This window comes from Marmota marmota, unplaced genomic scaffold, assembly GCF_001458135.2.
Source record: "Marmota marmota marmota unplaced genomic scaffold, marMar, whole genome shotgun sequence".
In the NCBI taxonomy this organism is placed as follows: Eukaryota; Metazoa; Chordata; class Mammalia; order Rodentia; family Sciuridae; genus Marmota; species Marmota marmota.
The window spans coordinates 4341761-4365243 of NW_025999990.1; the positions used below are offsets into that span (position 1 = coordinate 4341761).

The 23483-nt window shown below is 35.1% G+C and overlaps 1 protein-coding gene across 1 annotated transcript in view; it reads right to left on the reverse strand.

Moving 5' to 3' along the window:
- Positions 1-23483, reverse strand: part of Shisal2b (shisa like 2B) — a 25212-nt gene continuing 1729 nt past the window's right edge. Inside the window, exons 2-3 of the mRNA XM_015482310.2 lie at positions 19617-19774; positions 1-192 (exon numbers count right to left, since the gene is read on the reverse strand). Of these exons, the coding sequence (XP_015337796.1) occupies positions 59-192; positions 19617-19774 (292 nt within the window). The 3' untranslated portion in view covers positions 1-58. The remainder of the gene's footprint in view (positions 193-19616; positions 19775-23483) is intronic.

Sequence of the window (23483 nt, forward strand, 5' to 3'; positions counted from 1 at the left end):
TATTGTTTAAAATTCATTTTTATTGCTCTCCAGTGAGCTTTGAAAACAGGATTTTTATTTAATAAGCAATATTAATTTGTATTGTATCCACTTCTTTTTCTTGAATTTTATCTTCAGCTTCATAGAATGTTTCATTTGTAGAATTTGATGCTGCATTTGAATTGAGGGCTTTGGTTTTTCTATTTAGGTTGCCTGTAAACACAAAAAAATTAAATATTTGAAATTATAACATTAAAAATTTTGGCCTAACATTTGTGCTTAAAAAAAAAATTTATAGCAGTGTTCTAAGCATGATGTCCTGAAAATACTATGTGGATGAGTTAAGAAAGAGTCATTTCAAAGTTGATTTTAAATCATTCTTCTAAAAGTTATGTAAAGGAAATATTCAGTCGCAGGAGTAAAAATTTAATTCCATGCTTACCTTTTTCCTTCATGCTTCTATAATGAAACTACACATTTGATAAGGAGGGAAAAATTTCTGGGTTGCTTCATCAAAGTATCTGTCCCTGTCCTATGCATAAACTGAATAATTACTTTAAAATCAATAATTATAATTTGCAACAGTATTACGTCTTTGGATCATAATCAGCTTTGATGTGAATAGTCAAAAATGAGCAAGATAGAGGAATATGGATCTTCGCTAATCAGCAGTTTGACGAACATAACAAAGAAATGGATCATTATTCAATGAACAGTGTTATAAAAGTTGAATGTGGAAATAATGAATGTATGTTTTACCAATACATAAAATTTTAGATAATTAAATAATACATAAATGTGTAAGATGCAATGGAAAAAAATCACAGACATCACTAATGACTTCCCTGTTGCTACATTATCAGTTTAGTTCATCTTCATTTGACCTATTGGCACCATTTGACACAGTTCACTTGGCTTCCAGGATGCCCTTTCTTTGACCACCTGTTACCTATGTCAAACTATGTTCCGTTGATGACCTGCACTAGAGATGCAGTGCTACACAATTCAATTCACTTAAGACATGTTTGTTAAGTATCCTAGGCACTAAAATATAAGCAAACCCTATATCCAACCAGATGTGTGTGTGTATGTGTATACACAATCACCAGGGATTTAACTCAGGGGCACTTGACCACTAAGCCACAGCCTCATTTTGTATTTTATTTAGAGACAAGGTCTCACTGAGTTGTTTAGCACCTTGCTGATGCTGAGGCTGGCTTTGAACTCGCGATCCTCATGTCTCAGCCTCCCGAGCCACTGGACTACAGGCATGTGCCACCACACTCAGCTTTACTGATTATACTTTTGAGATATATCTGTTACTGCTTCTCGCTACCTTTACTACCACCCTTATTCTCTTTTCAACACAATGCTCTGGGTAATCCTTTAAGAGATAAGGCAGGGGCTGGGGTTGTGGCTCAGTGGTAGAGCACTCACCTAGCTGGTGCAAAGCACTGGGTTCAATCCTCAGTACCACATGAAAATAAATAAAGGTATAAAAATTTTTTAAAAAATAAATAAGTTATGTCTTCTCAGAACTCTCCATTTCTCCTGCGTATTCACAATGGTCCCCATGATCTCATACTCATACTACCAACTCCCCAACTTTGTCTTTTTCTACTCACTACCTAGTTTACTAACCACTTTGATCAAAAATTTCAGGCATGTTCCAGCCACAGAACCTTTGTATTGACTTCACTGTATCAAGTAGCTTTTCCCCAAGCCAATTTGTACAATAATTCCTTTGTCTTCAAGTCCTGACCCAGAAGTTAGAACCTAAACATTTGAAAATTGCAGCCTATATTCCCTCCATCTCCAATCTTCTCTGCCCTTCATTTCCCAAAACACTTATTTTCTAATATAGCTTACTGATTTATTGTTCTATTATATATTGTCTCTCATTACTTAAAATGTAACATGCCAAGGGATGTTTAGCTATTTTGTTCATTCATATATCTCGACATTCATGTCTAGAAAAATGCATGTAGCTGGTATTCAACAAATTTGGTTTAAGTGAAATTAAAAGATTGAAAGTTCACAATAATAAAAACTTTAAAATTGTGGGTGGCAAAAGACAAAATGGAAAACCAACTAAGAAACATTGTTTAGAACAAATGATGCAAGTCTGATATACTAACTCTTACATGTGAATACATAAAACAGTAAAACCTCTTAGTGGATAAAGAAATAGATAATATATGATGGCTTCTAAACATGAAAAACCCGCAATCTTGCTAATTAAAATAGTAAATTTTAAAGGTAAGATGATTTTTCATCTTTCAATTGGGCACAGATTTTTAAAAAGTAATTCTTGATAAAAGGTATAGCATGATGAGAGTGTAAAGCCATACATCTGAAATCTGAAATGCTCCTATCCTGTGATCCAGTTTCATATGAATTCCCAAGAAAAACGTTGAAAATTAGATCAAAAAGTTCTACATATGCACAAAGATGTTCACTAATTATTTTCAATTTTTTAAAAATAGCACCTTAAATTTCCAATAGGGGGATTTTTAACTAAAGGACCATGCATGAGGTCTTATGCAGCCATTTAATTTTAAAAGGTGGCTTCCAAGAAAATGATCAAAGCACAGTGTCAACTGAGAAAGTATGCATCATTATCAACAATATCATAGCAGTCAACATTTAGACTCACAAAGCACCAAGAGCTGACAGCTTAAAACTCTTCAGGGTCATATCTAAACTTGGTTTGGCTATAGATCTGGCCCTGCTTACTTCTCCTGGCTCAACCTCCCCACTGCCATTCTTATACTTGGCATTTCAGTATACACAAGTATTTCCTTGCACTTGCCTGGCATTTAGGTGCAATCTGTCTACCTAACTCTCCCCGCCACCTTCAGCATTCTAGTGTCCCTTATTCTCCAGCAACCAGACTTTAGAAAATCTGTCCAGACCTGCCTAAGAGGAAGTCCAATGGACAACACTCCCTATTCTATTAGGAAAGTCACTACTAGCTCTTTCCCCTTACTGGGGATTGCACGGGAGTGCTTAACCACTGAGACCTTTCTATTTTTTATTTTGAGACAGGGTCTCACTAAGTTGCTTAGGGCCTCACTAAGTCACTGAGGTTGGCCTGGAACTTGTCATACTCCTGTGTCAGCCTCCAGAGCTGCTGGGATTGCAGGCATGCACCAACATGCAGGGCTCAACTAGCCTTTTTTCAATTGTTTTTCTTTGGGTAAGTCTAAGCCTCACTTTAGGTATGTTAATACTTCCTGGCTCTGCTCATTTCAAAACACCTGCTTTCTGTAAGTAAACTGCTTTTTGTAAGTAAAAAATACTTTCCTATAAGTAAACAACTTTCTAGGGTCAAACAGGATTCCCCTACTCTGGGTCAATTCTATGGTTCATCACTCAAAGGGCAATATTATTTACAAATTTTGAAGGATGATGTCTCCCTGCAGCTCTCAGATTCAGTCCATAGATCTGAAACATGAGTATAGATCTCTGGGGTAGGTATTTAAAATATTGTAAATTTAATATCCAGAGTCTAGAGTAGTATACTGTATGGTTTTATTACATTATTTCTGAACTTTTTTGGTGGTAAAATGTTATTTAATGTTCTACTTCCAAACATCCATCATAATGTCTAACCAATAATTTTAGATTTTTTTAAAGCTAATTTGTTATAGGTACAAGATTCTTTATCCTGAGAAATAGCCTTTTGCCCAATAACAAGCTTTTTAAGATAAATGTAGTAGGGAAAGCTGGCATGAAACTTAGGAACTGGAAAATTCTTGGCTTTTTTTTTTTTTTTTTTTACAAAGTAGACTGAAACATACATTAGATTCAAATTTAGTCACTAAACTCTTAAGAATGGAATATATTCTACATAGTGGTCCTTGAAATTATTTATCATAATATTTGAAAGCCAAAGTGAACCTTTTCACCAAGATGGTGCCAAAAGAGAAGCTGGAAGCTACTGCCCTTTCCCAAAGCCAAAGCAAAGGTCTTGAAGGCCAAAAAGGCAGAAGGTATCCTTAGTGTCTCTCTTTCTCTCTCTCTCTCTCTCTCTCTCTCTCTCTCTCTCTCTCTCACACACACACACACACACACACACACACACATACACATGCACACACACCACACACACCACACAAAGATACACCACTCACCTTCTAGTGGCCAAAACAACTGCAGATGTGGAGGCTATCCAAATACCCTTGTCTTGGCAGAAAGAAGCTTGATCACTGTGCCATCAAGATCCCCAGCCCCTGAGTGGCTGATGAAGAAGGTGAAGACAACTAGCAACAGCTCAAATAGGTTGTCAAGAAGCTCTGTGACTGATGTGGCCAAGACCAACACCCTGGTCAGGCCTGGTGGAGAGAAGAAGGCCTATATCCCACTGCCTCCTGATGCTTTGAATCTTGCCAACAAAACTGGGATGATCTAAACAGAGTCCAACTGGCTAATTCTAAATATCCACTTTTTCACTATTATTTTAAAAAGAAAAAGACATGAATTAAGATATTTATGGGATTTTTTTTTATTTGCTTAGCATTGTTTTTACTCTTCAGTATCATAGCAGGTAAGGATAAAGATTACAACATCTAAATTAGTGTCATACTATCTATGTAGCCTTTGTATCTTATTCTAGCATTTGTTTCAACATCTAAATTTTTAATCTTTTGAAATTCCTGAAAGCCTGAAAAAAATGTAGTGTTTCTTAAATCAATTCCTTCATTTTCCTAAGTTTTTATATATACTTAAATTCATAATATTTTCATCAGACTTCCAAGTGTTTTTTCCTACTTCGTCAAATGCAGGTTTTTGTCATCACTATTATTTAATGGGAAAAAACCTGAACATAACTTCCTAACCTTGTTACTTGGGGTTTCTCTTAAAGTTGTCTCCATTCTAACAGCTCTTGTCTCCACTATGTATTTCTCTTAACAACTGAAGGAATTTCTTGAACCATCTACTGCCCTGTGAGGTTTAAAGATTTTCAAAATACATTCCAGTATTATCAATTTTCCTTCATCTAGTTCTTATAAAGACTCTCACTCCCCAATTCCACTTCCTTATTTACTTGGCTACTGGATCCTTCCAGTATCAGGTACAAAGATAATTTCTTGTTTGACTTCTTAGGCCAAAGCAGTTCTCCCAGCAAAACCAATTTGCTATGCGAACAAGAAAATACTTCTTAAATAAGCATTCAAACATTTTTAGTGTTCACTCTTTTCCTGTAGTTCATAAAAATACTAAAATGCTTTCAATGAATATCCCCCCCAGTAATTTAGAATAATTCAATATACAGAAAAACAACTTCAATGAATGGAGCTGAGGTGATAACAGACTTCAGTCAACATCTCTTTGGGATAATTTTAAAAGAAAAAAAAAAAGGAAGCATCTCAGTGACCTCTGGTTTTCAGAGTTTTCCTTTTATAAACTAGAAATGAATTTCTTAACCAACAAAGTAGGGATAAAAGAAGCTGCCTCTTTTCTGTTACAAAGTTACAAAATGGATTTGATTTTAAATAAGAAATTTATAAAATCGCTGAACTCCTAAGGGATTTGTTGCACATAAAGAGTTCCTCTGATTTAATTCCTCCATTTCTTTAGTTGAGTGCAAATCGCTAAAATCCAGCATCTCAGTTCTTCCTTGGATTGACACCTTCCTCTTTATGTAGCTTGATTTCTATTGCCATTCTTTTTTTTGTTTTGTTTTGTTTTGGTTTTTGAGGGGCAGGGTCTGGTTATCATATGTAAATCTCAACCTTCTTTAATCCAATGCTTCCTAGACTGGCATTTAAATTAAAGACTTGGCAGTATGGAGATTCCTCAGAAAACTTGGAATGGAACCACCATTTGACCCAGTTATCCCGCTCCTCAATATATACACAAAGGACTTAAAATCAGCGTACTACAGTGATGTGACTACAGCAGCTCAATTCACAATAGCTAAGCTATGGAACCAACCTAGGTGCCTTTCAACAGATGAATGGATAAAGAAAAGGTGGTATATATACATAACAGAATATTACTCAGCATGAAGAAGAATGAAATTATGGCATTAGCCAGTAAATGGATGGAACTGGTAATTATCATGCTAAGTGAAATAAGCCAATCCCCAAAAAACAAAGGCTGAATGTTCTCTCTGATATGTGGATATTGATGCACAGTAAGGGTACGGGAGGGAAGAATAGAAGTTGAATTAGACAAAGGGTAATAAAGGGAAAGGAGGGGGAATGGGAATAGAAGACAGTAGAATGAATTGGACATAACTTTCCTATGTTCATATATGAATACACAACCAATGAAGCTCCACATCATGTACAACCACAAGACTGGCATCCTAATTAGAATAAGTTATATTCCATGTATGTGTAATACGTCAAAGTACACTCTACTGACATGTATAACTAAAAAGAACAAATTTTAAACATTAATTAATTAATTAAAGCTTTGGCCTCTGTCAAAATTTAAATCCAGTTTGTCAGCCACAATCTTTCTACCTGTCTTCATCACAGCTAGACCAACATACTTTTTATGTTAAAACTTAAACTTTGCATTTATTTTCAGAGCAACTCCTCAGAGATCTGTTTATCCTACCATTCTCCTTGTGAACTCTGCTCTTGACTGCTATCTCATAATATTTTTAAAATCTTGGGACCTCTGTAGGTGTTTATCTCTTCACTCTCAGGCAAAACTATATTAAGCTTTTCTGCTTTGTCTGGCAGAGCCTCCTAACTTCTGGGTACCATGCTGAAATCTTATAGCAGCTACTAACCTAGCTGGTTCACTTCTACAAACAGGCAATCTCAAAACTGCTCCCTAAAAGGATTTCGGTTTTGGCTTTTGTAATAAAACAGTTTCCTTTGATTTTTTTTTTTTTTTGAGAGAGAGAGAGAGAGAGAATTTTTTAATATTTATTTTTTAGTTTTCAGTGGACACAACATCTTTATTTTATTTTTATGTGGTGCTGAGGATCGAATCCAGCGCCCCGCGCATGCCAGGCAAGCACACTACCGCTTGAGCCACATGCCCAGCCTGATTTTTAAAATTTATTTAATTAATTTATTTATTTTAATTAGGTATATATGACAACAAAATGCATATTGATTCATTTTGCAGTCCCACTCCAACTTCATCCATTTACCTGCAAATGCTGTGATTTTATTCTCTTTTAATGTGAGTAACATTCCATTGTGTATATATACCACAGTTTCTTTATCCATTCATCTATTGAAGGGCATCTAAGTTGGTTCCACAGTTTAGCTATTGTGAATTGAGCTGCTATGAACATTGATGTAGCTACATTACTATAGTAAGCTGATTTTTAAGTCCTTTGGGTATAGACTGAGGAGTGGGATAGCTGGATCAAATAGTAGTTCCATTCCAAGTTTTCTAAGGAATATCCATACTGCTTTCCAGATTGGTTGCTCTAATTTGCAGTCCCACCAGCAATGCCTTTTCCCCCACATCCTTGCTAAAACTTATTTTTCTCTGTATTCTTGATAACTGCCATTCTGACTTGTGTGAGATGAAATCTTAGAGTAGTTGTTTTTTTATTAATTCTAATTTGTTATATATGACAGCAGAATGACATTCAATTCATATTACACAAATAGAGCACAATTTTTCACGTCTCTGATTATACACAAAGTAGTATCACACCATTCACATTTTCATACATGTACTTAGGTTAATGATGTCTGTCTCATTCCACCATCTTTCCCACCCTCATGCCTGTTCCTTCCCCTCCCACCCCTTTGCCCTATCTAAAGTTCCTCTATTCCTCCCATGCTCCTCCCCATCCCCATTATAAATCAGCCTTCTTATATCAGAGAAGACATTCGGCATTTTGTTTCTTGGGATTGGCTTACTTCACTTAGCATTATATTCTCCAACTCTATCCATTTACCTGCAAATGCCATGATTTTATTCTCTTTTAATGCTGAGTAATATTCCATTGTGTATATATACCACATTTTCTTTATCCATTCATCTACTGAAGGGTATCTAGGTTGGTTCCACAATTTAGCTATTGTGAATTGTGCAGCTATAAACATTGATGTGGCTGTGTCCCTGTAATATGTTGATTTTAAGTCCTTTGGTTGAAAACCAAGGATTGGATAGCTGGGTCAAATGGTGGTTCCATTCCCAGTTTTCCAAGGAATCTCCATACTGCTTTCCAGATTGGCTGCACCATTTTGCAGTCCCACCAGCAATGTATGAGTGTGGCCTTTTCCCAACATCCTCACCAACACTTATTTCGTTTGTATCCTTCATAGCTGCCGTTCTGACTGGAGTGAGATGAAATCTTTGAGTAGTTTTGATTTTCATTTCTCTAATTGGTAGAGATGTTGAACATTTTCTTATATATTTGTTGACTGAATGTGTATCTTCTTCTGAGAAGTGCCTGTTCAGTTCCTTAGCCCACTTATTGGTTGGGTTGTTTGGGGTTTTTTTTATCTTAAATTTTTTGAGTTGTTCATATATCCTGGAGATTAGTGCTCTATCTGATGTGCATGTGGCAAAAATTTACTCCCAAAATGTAGGCTCTCTCTTCAACTCATTGATTGTTTCTTTTGCTGAGAAGAAGCTTTTTAGTTTGAGTCCATCCCTTTTATTAATTCTTGATTTTATTTCTTGCAATTTAGGAGTCCTGTTAAGGAATTTGGGGTCTAATCCAACGTAATGAAGATTTGGCCTACTTTTTCCTTTATTAGGTGCAGGGTCTCTGGTCTAATTCCTAGGTCCTTGATCCAATTTGAGTTGAGTTTTGTGCAGGGTGAGAGATTGGAGTTTATTTTCATTTTGTTGCATATGGATCTTCAGTTCTCCAAGCACCATTTGTTGAAGAGGCTATCTCTTCTCCAAAGTATGTTTTTGGCATCTTTGTCTAGTATGAGATAATAATGTTTATGTGTGTTTGTCGCTGTGTCTCCTATCCTGTACCATTGGTCAACAGGTGTATTTTGGTGCCAATACCATGCTGTTTTTGTTACTATAGCTTTGTAGTATAGGTTAAGGTCTGGTATTGTGATGCCTCCTGCTTCACTCTTCTTGCTAAGGATTGCTTTGGCTATTCTGGGTCTCTTATTTTTCAAAATGAATTTCATGATTGCTTTTTCTATTTCTATAAGGAATTACATTGGGATTTCAATTGGAATCACATTTAATCTGTATAGCACTTTGGGTAGTGTGGCCATTTTGACAATATTAATTTTGCTTATCCAAGAGCATGGGAGATCTTTCCATCTTCTAAGGTCTTATTCAATTTCTTTCTTTAGTATTCTGTAGTTTTCATTCTAGAGGTCTTTCACCTTTTTTGTTAAGTTAATTCCCAAGTATTTTATTTTATTGAGGCTATTGTGAATGGGGTAGTATTTCTAATTTTTCCTTCAGAGGATTCATCACTGATGTATAGAAATTCATTTGATTTACGGGTATTGATTGTATATCCTGCTACTTTGCTGAATTTATTAATTAATTCTAGAAGTTTTCTGGTGGAGTTTTTGGATCTTCTAAGGATAGAATCATGTTATCAGCAAATAATGGTAGTTTGAGTTCTTCTTTTTCTATTTGTATCCTTTAATTTCTTTTGTCTGTCTAATTGCTCTGGCTAGTGTTTCAAGGACTATGTTGAATGGAAATGATGAAAGAGGGCATCCCTGTCTTGTTCCAGTTTTTAGAGGGAATGCTTCCAATTTTTCTCTATTTAGAATGATGCTGGCCTTGTGTTTAGCATAGATAGCTTTTACAATGTTAAGGTATGTTCCTACTATTCCTAGTTTTTCTAGTTTTTTAAACATGATCAATTGGTGATGTATTTTGTCAAATGTTTCTCTGCATCAATTGATATAATCATATGATCCTTATCTTTAAGTCTATTGATGTGATCAATTATATTTATTGATTTCTGTATGCTGAACCAAACTTGCATCCCTGGAATGAACCTCATTTGATCATGGTGCACTATTTTTCTAATATGTTTTTGTATGTGATTTGTCAGAATTTTATTGGGAATTTTTGCATCAATGTTCATCAGGGATAGTAGTCTGAAATTTTCTTTCCTTGATGTGTCTCTGCCTGGTTTTGGTATCAGGATGATAACTAGCTTCATTGAATGAGTTTGAAAGGGTTCCTTCCTTTTCTATTTCATGGAATAATTTGAGGAGAATTGGTATTAATTCTTCCTGCAGGTCTTGTAGAACTCAGCTGTGAATCCATCTGGTTCTGGCTTTTCTTGGTTGGTAGGCTTTTGATGGTACCTTCTATTTTCTTGCTTGAAATTTATCTGTTTAAATTGTGCATGAGGATTTATGGGATTGAATTGGAGTTAAAGTGAAGTGCATAAAACTTGCCATGTGGTCTATCGGTCTACTCATGTCTCCATTGTTCAGAGCCCTGTCTTTCCCTTGATATGTATGATATTTCACATAAAGACAGCTTAAAAATCATCAGGAAAATTAGACTCTTAGACTTGCATATTTGCTCCACCCACTCATCAATGAGTAGAGACAGATCTATGCAGAATTTTCCCCCCTATTCTAATTTTTTTCCCAGAGTTGGTCATTTGTTTTTTCATTTTCTGCTTTGTTAAATTTTTCCAACCCTTGATATTAACATGGCTTACAAGAAAATTTGACAGATATTTTAAATTCTTTAAAATGAATATTTCACAGTATTTTTATATTTTGCTTGATGGTTCCAGCATGAGCTAGAACCACCTGACTGTATACCCTGAGAAGGCATTCAGCTCTCAAAATGCTAAAGGTAGCAGTAGCTTTGCTGCTACTTTCTAGGAACAAAATCAGTCATAGGAGTTCCAGGCTTGTTATTTTAAGTTGAAAGTTCCTTTTAGGGGGATATGGGTGGCTTTTTATGCCATTGAGTACAAATTTTCCCATTTCCTATGAAAAATGCAATGGTTCTTTAAAGGTCTTGCTGAAACAAAAAGTGATATTACTAAATATTTTTGACAGTCTAATTAATAAGTGTTTTGAGTGGAAGTTTGTTTTTTTTTCTTCCTTTTCTTTTCTTCTTCTCTTTTTCTTTTGAGGGGCAGGGGAGACTGTTAAGTCTATTTAGAAAAGTAGATTCCCAAGTTTATCTATAAATTGAGGATAAACTCATTAAAATATCACTTTTTAAAATTTGGCAATCTGATTAAAAAGTTTATTTGGAAACTTGCACATTGTAAGAATAGCCAAGAACCTTTTTTAAAAAGGAAAAGCATAATAGAAGAGAGGAGATGGTAGTCTTACTTAATCACATATTAAATTACATAACAACAATAATTTTAAAGTATATTACTAGCTTAAGAATAAGCAGACCAATCAATTTAACAGAACAAAAAGGCTAAAAACAAACCATAGTATACATAAAAACTTAGTTTATGACAAATGACAATCGAAATTGTCACAAGAAAGATGGATTAGGCAATAAATATTTGAACAACTGGCACATTATCTGGAAAATAAAAGAAAGGCAGATATCTATCTCACATTTTACACCAAAATGAAAGGACTATTAAAGATTTAAATGTGTACAAAAGGCATAAATATTAAAATAAATGTAGGTAAAAATATTTATCTCTTATAGTGAGGGGAGAGCTTTCAAATTACGAACCAAAATGAGAAACCACAATAAGAGAAACTTCTACCACTGAAAAATTGTCACTACAAAACTAAAAGGGAAACAATTATAAAAAACACTCATAATGTGGATGAAAAAGAGTAAACACTTTCATAGAAAAAAAGGGTGAAAGATATGAGTAAACAATATACCACAAAATAAATGGAAAGATAAAAAATGCTAATTAAATTTAAAATAAAACACTATTCCTCAATGAAATTAATATATATCTTTTAAAATAATAATCCTCAGTATCACAGAGGACATATGCAAACAAGTAAGTATGAAATGATAATTTTCTGGAGGGTAGTTGTTAACCTGTATCCAAAGCCTTTAATATATTTGTGCCCTCCCTCAACCAGGAATTCTACTCCTGGGAATTTATGCTAAGACAATTCTTTAATGTCCACTGTATGTGTAATAGGGGAAAAAAGGGGAAACTAGTTCAAAGTCAATAATTCAATAAAATATGTTACATTGAGATCTTGATTTCTAAATACCATTCCCAGCTAAAATGAACTAGGCTTCTTGGAGAAATGGCAGATTCCAGGACTAAAACAGGGAAAGTACAAAATGCCCTGGAGTATCTTGTGATAAAAGTAAAAAAAATGTTGGGCTCCTAAAATGATGAACAAATTTCAAAAGGACACAAGGTCCAATTTAATAGAGTTCCACTGATCAAATCTTAGATAATGGATGGATCAGAGTAAACAGTAATAGAAATTGAGTATTTTAGAATGAAAAATTCGTGAGTCCACACCAATATTAATGAATAAAGGTAATGCTGTGGCTCGAATGAATGTGTCCCTCCAAAATTCATATTTTGACACTTAACCCCTAAATTCTAGTATTAAGAGGTGTATTTGCCATGAGAGTTCCACCCTCCTAGATATAATAGTGCCCCTTATAAAACAGCTTAGGGAACCAGGTAGCTCCTTTCCACTCTCCCACTCCTTCCCCTGCCGTGTGAACACACAGGAACAGGCATCATCTTGGAAAGAGACGGCTGCCCTTGCCAGACACTGGATCTGGTGGCATCTTGATCCAAGACTTCCCAGCCTCAGGCCCTGTACCAATTAATTTCTGTTCTTTATAAATTACCCAGTCTAAAGTATTTTGTTATAGTAGCACAATTAGACTAAGATAGGCAAGAGAAGGAAATCTCTTCTTTGTAGTGAAATAACAACTAATAAACATAGAAGGAAAAAATTAGATTAGAAAGTCTCCATTTTAATCATCAATGACTGGGTGAAAGTTTGAAGAGAAACAGGATATTTTTGTACTCTCGGATTACCTTACCACAAATTACTTAGTAATCACAAAGAAAAAATAATAGTAACTTTACAATGGATTGACCCAGCAATTACAAACTTAATCAAAGTAATCCAATATCACTGATAATGGGACAAACCAATATTATGTGTCCCCTGTGATGCCATTAGACTATGACTTTTGTGATGTTCCTGTCAAAAATGGATAATCTGTCTCTAATCACGAGAAAACATCAGATAAACATAAATTGAGCAATATTACATAAAATAGTTGTTTTCTGTTTTTTTTTTTTTTTTACTTCTCAAAAAAATGTCAAGATCAGGCTGGAGCTGGAGCTCAGTGGCAGAGTGCTTGCCTGGCATGCAGGAGGAACTTGGTCCAATCCTGAGCACCACATAAAAAATAACTAAATAAATAAACAAATAAAATAAAGGCATTCTGTTCATCTACAACTACAAAAAAAAAATTAAAGTCAAGATCGTGAGGCAAACAAAGCCTGAGGATTAAAGGAAACAAGAGAAATACAACTAATTTCAAGATGTAATTCTGGACTAGATCATAGATAAGAAAAAAATAGCTATTAAGGACATGGAAAAAATCTGAATATAAACTCCAAATTAGATAGCGTTACTGCACCAGTGTTGTATTTCCAGACTTAGGTTAATGTACAGTGATTATGTAAGAGAAAATCTTTGTTCATAGTAAATACACACTGACATATGTATCATTAAAAAGGCACATAGTTCAGAAAACAGAGTAACTATGATGAAATAAATGAGACAAAATATAAACAATTAGAAAACCCAGGAAAAGATATATATTGGTGCTCTATACTTCTCTTGAAACTTTCCTGGAAGTATAAAAATACTTTAAAATTTTAAAATCATGCTACATCATAAATGTAACAAAATGGATTAAAATGATGGCAAGTATATCCTGGGAACAAATTTTCACCCCTCACACATCAGATAGAGCTCTAATCTCTAGAGTATACAAAGAACTCAAAAAAGCTAAACACCAAAAAAAACCAAATAACCTAATTAACAAATGGGCCAAGGACCTGAAGGGACACTTCTCAGAAGAGGATATACAATCAATTAACAAATATATAAAAAATGCTCATCATCGCTAGCAATCAGAGAAATGCAAATTAAAACTTCTCTAAGATATCATCTCACTCCAGTAAGAGTGTCAGCCATGATGAAGACAAACAACAACAAGTGTTGGTGAGGATGCGGGGGGGGGGAGGGAAAGGCACACTCATACATTGCTGGTGGGACTGCAAATTGGTGCAGCCAATTTGGAAAGCAGTATAGAGATTCCTTGGAAAGCTGGAAATAGAACCACCATTTGACCCAGCTATTCCTCTTCTCAGATTATACCCAAAGGACCTAAAAACAGCATACTACAGGGACACAGCCACATCAATGTTTATAGCAGCAAAATTCATAATAGCTAGACTGTGGAGACAACCTAGATGCCCTTCAATGGATGAATGGATAAAAAAAAAATGTGGCATATATACACAATGGAATATTATTCAGCACTAAAAAATAATAAGATCATGGCATTTGCAGGGAAATGGATGGCATTAGAGCAGATTATGCTAAGTGAAGTTAGCCAATCCCCAAAAAACAAATGCCGAATGTCTTCTCTGATATAAGGGGGGGTGACTCAAAATGGGGTAGGGAGGAAAAGCATGGAAAGAAGATTACCTCTACATAGGGAAGAGGGGTGGGAGAGAAGGGGAGGTAGAAGGGGAATTGCATGGATGGTGGAAGGAGACCCTCATCATTATACAAAATACATATATGAAAGTGTGAGAAAAAAAGAATAGTGTTACCTTAGATTAGGTAGAGAGAAGTGATGGGAGAGGAGGTGAGGGGATGGGGGATAGGAGGGATAGTAGAATGAAACAGACATTATTATTACTGTGTGTATATATGTGACTGCATGACCAATGTGATTCTGCAACCTGTACACTCAGAAAAATGAGAAATTATTTCTCATCTGATTCAAATGTATGATATGTCAAGGTCATTGTACTGTCATGTGTAACTAATTAAAACAAATTTAAAAAATCGATTAAATAAAAAAATAAAATAAATTGATGGCAAGGTATTTATTGGCAAAAAAGATGTCAATATTTTATAGTGGAAGAGAACATAAGACCCATTTTTCCCAGGTTGTTACATGCATCTATCTATGCATAGATGCAAAGGGGGAAAAGTCCATGAAGTTCAATTCACCACAGTGTTAATATCTCTCCTCTCTGTGCTGGGATCATGAGTGACATTTATTTGTTTGTTTCAATGTATTTTCTAATTTTTCTACAATGAACATGAACTGAAAGAAAAGTTTTCTCAGGAAGCACGGGTATCTTCTAAGAAGAAGAAATTTAACAGACCATTCTAAGCCAATATTAGTCCTACTTTGATCACAGGCAAAATAAATGATTATGTGATCTTCCAGTTTACTTCTCAGTATTCCAAAAATAACTTATGTCTTTCTCCAAGACAATGCCTTGCTGCTAATTTATTTAACCCATTTTCATTTATATCAGTTGCTTTTACAAACAAAACCATCAAATACAGACTTGAGGTGTTTATTATTCCCACATGACTATTATTTTGTGTGTGTGTGCCAAGCAACTCTAGTAAAATCTGGTCTTCTAATTTTTATTTTTTAAAAAAACCTCTGCTTCTAAGGACACTTCTATTTGCTCCTTCTCCATCACCTCCATAATGCCAGGGTATCGATGGATAATCAAAGCCAGGGGATAAATATGCTTTATCTTCCTGGAGCAATTTTACACAGACATGGGAGGCAAAAGATGTCATTTTCACAGTAAAGCAAACATTATATTATGCAGTCAAATAGAAAATTTCCACAAATTTTAAAAACAAAATAGGAAACTTCAAATTTTAAGCATATAAGGCTGGAAGCAGAGCTTTCCCCTCTAGAATTTCCACTCCTTAAGAGTTCTGGGGAGCTGAGTTCCTTTCTGATAAACCTTAAAGGATTCACCAAAGGAAAAGTTTGAAATCTAGGACATTTGCCCATCTGTTTGCTTATCTATTAGCCATCAATTCTTCCACAGCCTAGGAAATGAGCCCTCACCTCCAGGACTGCACGCTCACAAAAATGTCCTTTACAGAACCATCTTTTGCTCAGGAACTGAATGTCCTATACAGAACAATCCACAAGTCATGGTACTCAGTCAGTGGCATTTGAAATATATATATATACTAAAACACAAAAATGGGATAGTAGAATGAATCAGACATTATTACCCTATGTGCATATATGATTACACGACTGGTTTGATTTACATTATGTACAACTAAAAGATTGAGAAGTTGTACTCCATTTATGTACATGCCAAAATGCAGTCTATTTTCATGTATAGTTAATTAGAACAAATTTTTAAATGTTAAGAAGAAAATGGTTATAGGACACAATTTAAAAGCCCACCAATTGCTTAGCAAAAGGTGCTCTGGATAGAGTGAGCATGGAAAGTAGCCCAGTTGAAGTCTACAATCCCTACCAGGAACAGACCTGATTCTTCCAGGTTCATTTAAAGCCTTAAACTGTATATATTAAAAATGAAATACAAGAGCTAGGCTGTGGCTCAGTGGCAGAGCGCTTGCCTAGTATGCATGAGACACTGGGTTCCATTCTCAGTACCACACAAAAATAAACAAATAAAATAAAGGCATTCTGTCCATGTACAACTACAAAAAAAAATGTTTTTAAATGAAATATAATAGGAAAAAGATACACTGAGGGGTATCTTTCTTACCCCTTATCTTAGACTTAAGATAAGATTAGACTAATTTAGACTTAGACTATTGTTATTTGTAGGAAAAGAAAAAATCCAGCGCCCTAAGTCAGTGTTAACATATGCAAAAGAGCACATTTCCATTTAGGCCATTTAAATTGCCCACAACAAAAAGAGTCTCAATTATAAAAATTAATCTAAAATAATGGGAGATTGACCTTTCGGAATAGATAGGTTTGAAAGAAAGAGCCCTAGTGGGTGAAACCAATTTTCCTGGGTGTAGTTTCCATGCTTGATTTGCTATACAAATATTTTATTATGTTTTTAACCTTTAAGATATCTCTTAAATGAAGTAAGTCCCCTGACTTGTTTTCCCAATAGCTATAACAATGGCATCTTTAGCTAGGTGGGAGAATCACTAGAATGGAACATGCTATTTAACAAATTGTACAGCAATATTCAATTATCACTTCAAATATAAGCCATTTTCTCTCCCTATTCCAGTGGTATTTAGATTACTTTTTTGTTTGGGGGTCTCTACTATGTCTGATTTGGTTAAAATCAACCAGGGGGACCAAATCCATCCCGTTTTAAACCAACAGGAAGGCAGATCATAAAATCCCTGCTTTACCAATAGCAATGACTCAGAAAAAGGTGTACTGAATTAATTTACTGGTTTGATACATATAATATATTTGAGAGGAGCAGAATGGGGATATTGCATTGCAAGAAAGCAGCCTTATCTAACTTCATAGGAAAAACATTTACATACTGCCTTAGCTATCAGACTACAAAGTTTAATCAAAAAGCCAACATAAAACAAAATTTGGGAGCAAATGTAAATCAGGAAAAATAATCAATTTTTATTTAGCACAATATATTGTGCAAAGGAGGCACTCAATGAATGTTGGGTGACTACAACAGTGACAATACTTTGTCAGTATTTCTCAAAATATGCTCCTTTGATCATCTCCACTAGAGATGCAGTGCTACTCCTTTTGTTTAATTCAAGAAATGTTTGTTAAGTATTCTGGGCACTAGGGATATAATAGTGGGCAGACAAGGCAAAAAATCCTACTTTCTTAGAAACCATTTTCTACTTGGAGTAGAGAAAAGCCAGACAATTGATCAGCAAAATATAAAGTGTGTTAGTGGTCAATGCTTATGAGAAAAATAAAGCACAAAGCGGGTATGAAATATGGTAGGGATGGGGTGACCAGGGAAGTACTTTTGGGAAGGGGACTTTAGAGTAAAGATGGTGAAAGTAGAAAGTCATGTAGATAACTAAGGGCAGAGCATACTAAACAATGCTGATAGCACGTACAGAGTTTCTGAGTTCAGAATATCAAGGAATGACAAAGAGGTCAATGTGGCTTGGCAAAAGGAGATGAGAGAAACAAGGGTGCAGACCATGGAAGTCCTTGTAGCTCACAGTATAGAGTTTCATTTATGTACAGAAATGGAGAGGTTAGGGTTTTGAGCAGAAGAGTGGCATGGTCTGACTTAGGTTTTAACAGGCTTTCCTTGGCTTCTCTGTGGAGAGAAGAAAGCAGGTGAGCAAGGGCAGAAGCTGGAAGAGGAGCTACTTGTTTCAAAAAGGCAGAGTTTGAAATTTCTGTTTTTAACAAGGTCCCTAAGTGATTCTTAGGCACAGTAAAATTTAAGAACTGAGAGTTTATCTAAGCAATTGAAAAAAACTTGATTTTACGATCCGATTATTTGAAAATCACCATCCATTGCATCACTGTGCCTGTAGAGAAACTAGGTATAAATCATCTGGACTAAATTCAGCTACCAACCTACCAATTTGGTTACGCAGTCTCCAACCAGTGTTTCAGGAAGAGAACTCCATAAGAATCTTGGCCCCCTATTCTGTGACACAGGACACCTTCTGAGAGAGGAGACTCCTCTCCTTCCTCTACAGAGAAGAAGATTAGAACTAATGGAATCACTCCATGGTGATGTACTTTATAAGGTAAGGTATTCCTTAAGGACAGACATTCCATAAGCAGGATAAGTTTCAGTGTTCAGCTAAAAATCATATGAGCAGGGCCTTTCTCCGTTTTTTTAAATAAAGATTTTCCTTTTCTTTTAAACAGAAGCAAGTAAGCACTGTGTGTCATTCTAAATATGTATATAGATTCTAAACTTATATTCTAATTTGTCATATTCTCTATGTATCCTAAATATATATATTTAGGATACATATCTATACTTTATATTCTAAATATATTCATGTCAAAATAGAATTCATGACTAGTTCTTTTTAATGCACTAATAAACACTTATTTTCACAAAATTTTAATAATTCTTTCTGATTATCATAATGATAACAACTATGATTTGTACAGTACTTTATAGTTGAGAGACTAATGAGATGCTACTCCATAAACCATACATAAAAATTTCTTTCTACTTTATAGTCACATTATACTCACATATACACACCTTATAAATTAACTAGTTTGTAATATATTCAATAACAGAGAACTGAAAGTGTGTTCTAATTTTGAAATTATTTTATATACCTATTTTTTATGGCTCCTCCAAATTTTGCACACAAGTAAATTCTTAACCACCCACGGACTAACCAATTTAAAGCAATACAACAGTGAGAATCAACTATCAGATACTTTGTTCTTCTAATTACTTGACTTCATTGGCTTCATCAAAAACCAAAATTTAAAAATTTCAAGAGGTTTTACCTTAATAACTGAAAAGGACATAAAAGTGGATTTACTAGAACAACGATTTACTGTTCATGAGAACATTTATATCCTGCTGCTACTTTTCCTTGAGTACAATTTCCTTGAGGTATCTCATCATTAAGGTCTGATTCAGGGTAAATTTTACAAAGATACATAATAAACTAGATTTTTTAAAAGGCATTCATTGTTAACAGTATGATAGATTACCTAGGCACAGTTAGCATTTTGGATAGAGCACAGGTAATTGATTACAATTAATGGATGCTGATTACCTTCTTGAGCGGAAGAAGTCTCTAGGTGATGAAGTTTAAGGCCAGTGTCTAATCTTTGAGGTTTTGTATACAGAAATAAATAGCAAAGGACACAGACGCTGACGACAAAGGCAAGTAAAACAAGGGCAGCAATCCCCAATCCAATCAGAGCACCAATGCTGAGGAAAACAGAAAAACCATGTCACACAGGCTGGTATGCACACAAACTATGGAGCAGGGTTAAACAAGTTGGTTCACATTTTCGATCATTCATAACCAAATTATACCTTCACATAAACAGTAAATGACTGAAATCTGTACTTCACTTTTTTCTACCAACATGTTATTATTACATCTTCTCTACATGTTTTCAAGGCCCTTTTAAATGTACTTGTAAGTAGGGAAAACTGTGAATTCATGATATAGGTATAAGGTCACATGATCCCTAGATAACTTAAAAAAATCTCAAATAAACATCTCCAATTACTATCTTTTAGAAAGAAACATCAGGCTAACCAATAAAAGATGAATAGAAAATATATTTGCTTCTGTGAAAGTCATGAAGTTTTATATTCTTAAATATAAAACACATATTTTATGTTTTACATTTAGGAACATTTTTATTTTATATTTAGGAACATAAAACTTTTCTTTTGGAAACATATTTGAGATACCACTTATTGATATAAAAAAACCATAATCGTTATAAAAGAGAAAAAGCTTTGAATGAAAGAAAAACAGTGTACACAAACTGTTTATTCCATCTTCAGTCTGAATTTTTCCTGTCTAGAAAGGCCTAATACTATGCCCTCTAGCACCTAGAAAAAAAAAAGCTCTTGTACTTTTCTCCAAAAATGATATATATTCAATCATATTTTCTCTGCAGTAAATTTGCAATAATTCCTTTTATGCAGTTACCCATAAAGCTAACCATTTCAAAAGTAATTTAGTCTTCCTGAACCTGTGAAATTAGCTCTATTAAATTAAAATAGGAGCTTAAAAAAAGCATCATTTTGAATGACTACCATTCAAACATATGCTTCTCGAACCACATATGTGTGTGTGCATATCTATAATTGGATTTTAAAAATATTTTTAGTTATAGATGGACACAATACTTTTATTTTATTTATTTATTTTTATGTGGTGCTGAGGATTGAACCCGGGATCCCACACATGCTAAGCAAGCACTCTACCACTGAGCCACAACCCCAGTCCCTACAATTGGATTTTAAGCTGCTCAAGAGCAAATATTTCAGTTGACTTTTTCATAGTGCTGTAAACACTTATTAAGGGCTTAGCTTATAGAACATATTCAAAAAATGAAAGTAGGTAATAACTGACTGCTGATTGATCAATCTGTAGTAATATGGAACATACATCACTGAAAATTACAACCGTTTTCATTATCTTCTTGGCTTGCCTTAAGGCTTCTGCTGTCTCCCAGAGATTAGAGCCCTAACAAGCCTAACAAAAGGGAGGGAAGAGGGAATTTGATGAGAAATGCTAGAAGCATCATTGTTTTGGGATAAAGGAGAATAGTATTAAAGGAGAAGGGCTAAGGACACTCTACTTACTCTTGATTGAGGAGATAAATCATCCTTGCAAATAAGAAATCACCTTCTGAGCTACAACATGGAGTCAGACTTCCAGAGATTCTTGTGCTTGATTTATTAATATTGGCCCAGTTTCAATAGCCCTGCACCTAAGTGAAGACTGGATAATTTTATGGCTGAGGAAGTACAGAGTTATATATTTAAACTTGGGGATTGCCCCCATTTGGAGCACTTCCCTCTAAATGGATAGATTCTCTGTGTGTGGCAGCTCTTCATATTTGCACCAAAGCTGACTTGTACATTCTAAGTGTCAGGGTGGGTTGGAATCTCTCTGCTCTATACAAACACATGGAAATGTAGTCCACTTAATATTATTTGGTGAACAAGGCCCACAGGAGATTAGACATCTATAGATTCCTGAAATGAGAAGTTTAAAAAGTCTTCAAAGTGAGTAAGTGATTTAGTCAATTAAAAAGTAAAATTGTCAATTTAAATAAAGACAACATCTATTATATGAACTTGTCATGTACACATTTTAAAAACAGGCCATGAAATTTGAAGGAAAGATAAAAAGAAAACATGCCATTTCTGCTTTTTGGTATAAAAGCTGTTCTTCATAATCTTGAAAATGTCTCAAGCTGAAAATGTCACAGCTCCAGGCTATAAAAGCATTGCTTTATGTATGCAAAACTCTAGTTTAAACTCTGGGTAGAGATGGAGCTGTAGGAGTCTCCTCAATATACATTTCAACAAATGCTTAAATCCATTTATGCATAGCCCTGTCCAATAGGCACTATCTTTCTGGGTCCTAGATAAAGTATCAAAGGAAATCCTAAGAACTTAGGGATTTATAGGGGGAGAGAAAACAGGAATGGGCAACACATGGGAAAGCTCTCCTTTCCTCATAGCACCAGGTAACAGTTGTTTTTTAAGCCCTCAGAGAACATTGGAAGCTGCTTTCACATTATTGTAGCAATGTTCCTACTAAGCGATTGCAGTTACCCTGTGGGAACTACCACTGTGTGTGTCTCTCTCCAGCAAATGCAGAATCTCAATACAAGGACTAGTGACTTCTGGATTATTTTTCACAGTTGAACTATTTTAAACTAGAAGTGAAAAGCAAAGACTAGGAGGGAAATGAAGCTCTAATAAATTTACCTCCCCATTGTGTTCTCAGAGCTCAAGAACTCACAAGAACTACAGGTTTAACATTGCCAGCTGATGCCATCAAAGTAATTTTTCTGTTTCTCAGGAACTGAGTTGTACTGCCCATTATGCCAGTGCTGAATGAAGCCCCCGCAAGTCGTTCACTCTTTTGTTTCCTCATGAATCTTAGAAAGGTTTTATATTTTCTGCTGCTTGTCACTTTTGGAACTATTTAGGGATCTGAGAATCTCAGGCATAGTTTCCAATTGAGTTTGACTTAGGCGTTGCCAGTCTTTGTTGGAAATGCTCTGCTGTTATTAACACCTTCAAAGACTCAGAGATGGATTACTGCTATTTTCCAAAAGGCCAAGTAATATGCCAGTGCCATACAGATTCCTTCCTCAAGTAAGCTAAGCATAAGCTGGCATTTTCTGCTGTTTTGCCTCACTCCAGTACAACTTTATGAGTACAACTTGTAAGCAGGCACTCCTTTTGAGAGTTTTTCAAAATTTGCAATACAGAAAAAAATTATTTTATTATTTCAAGAAATAACGTTTAGTCATCTGTTGTGGACTCAGGATCATGCTATGAGACTGGGAGAAATAATACTGTAACTCTTCCTAGCAGAATCAATCTCTCTCTCTCCACACACACACACACACACACACACACACACACACACACCTCCCTCCAGACCTCCTTGCCCATACATTAATTAAATTAACTAATTAGTTTGAAAGAAACAGTTCAAGGTGGGAGGGGATTCTTTCCTACAATCTTGGAACCCCATTATTTTCCAGGCAAAAATCAAAGAATCAAGTTCAATTTCAAACTTTTAGAATGGGGTCATTGCACAATGAAAATGTCTGTGTAAATACTAGTCGAAATAAGTAAAATTCCCATCATAGGAAAAACAAGACTGCCTCGAAAGGCTCTTCACTTTTCTGCAATGGTCAAATGACTCAGGTGTTGGGGAAAAAGGGTGCCCTTGAAAGGTTACTCAGCGGGTGTAATCAGAGCAAGGAAAGGCTCTACCTTTCCCTGGGAATCTCTTCAATTTGGTTTGCAAGGTCAGTATCAGATCCTCTGAAAAGAGCAAGTTATGAAGCCCAGTCGCCTTCCTACACACACACACACACACACACACACACACACACATCTTTTTTTTTTTTTTTTTTTTTTTTTT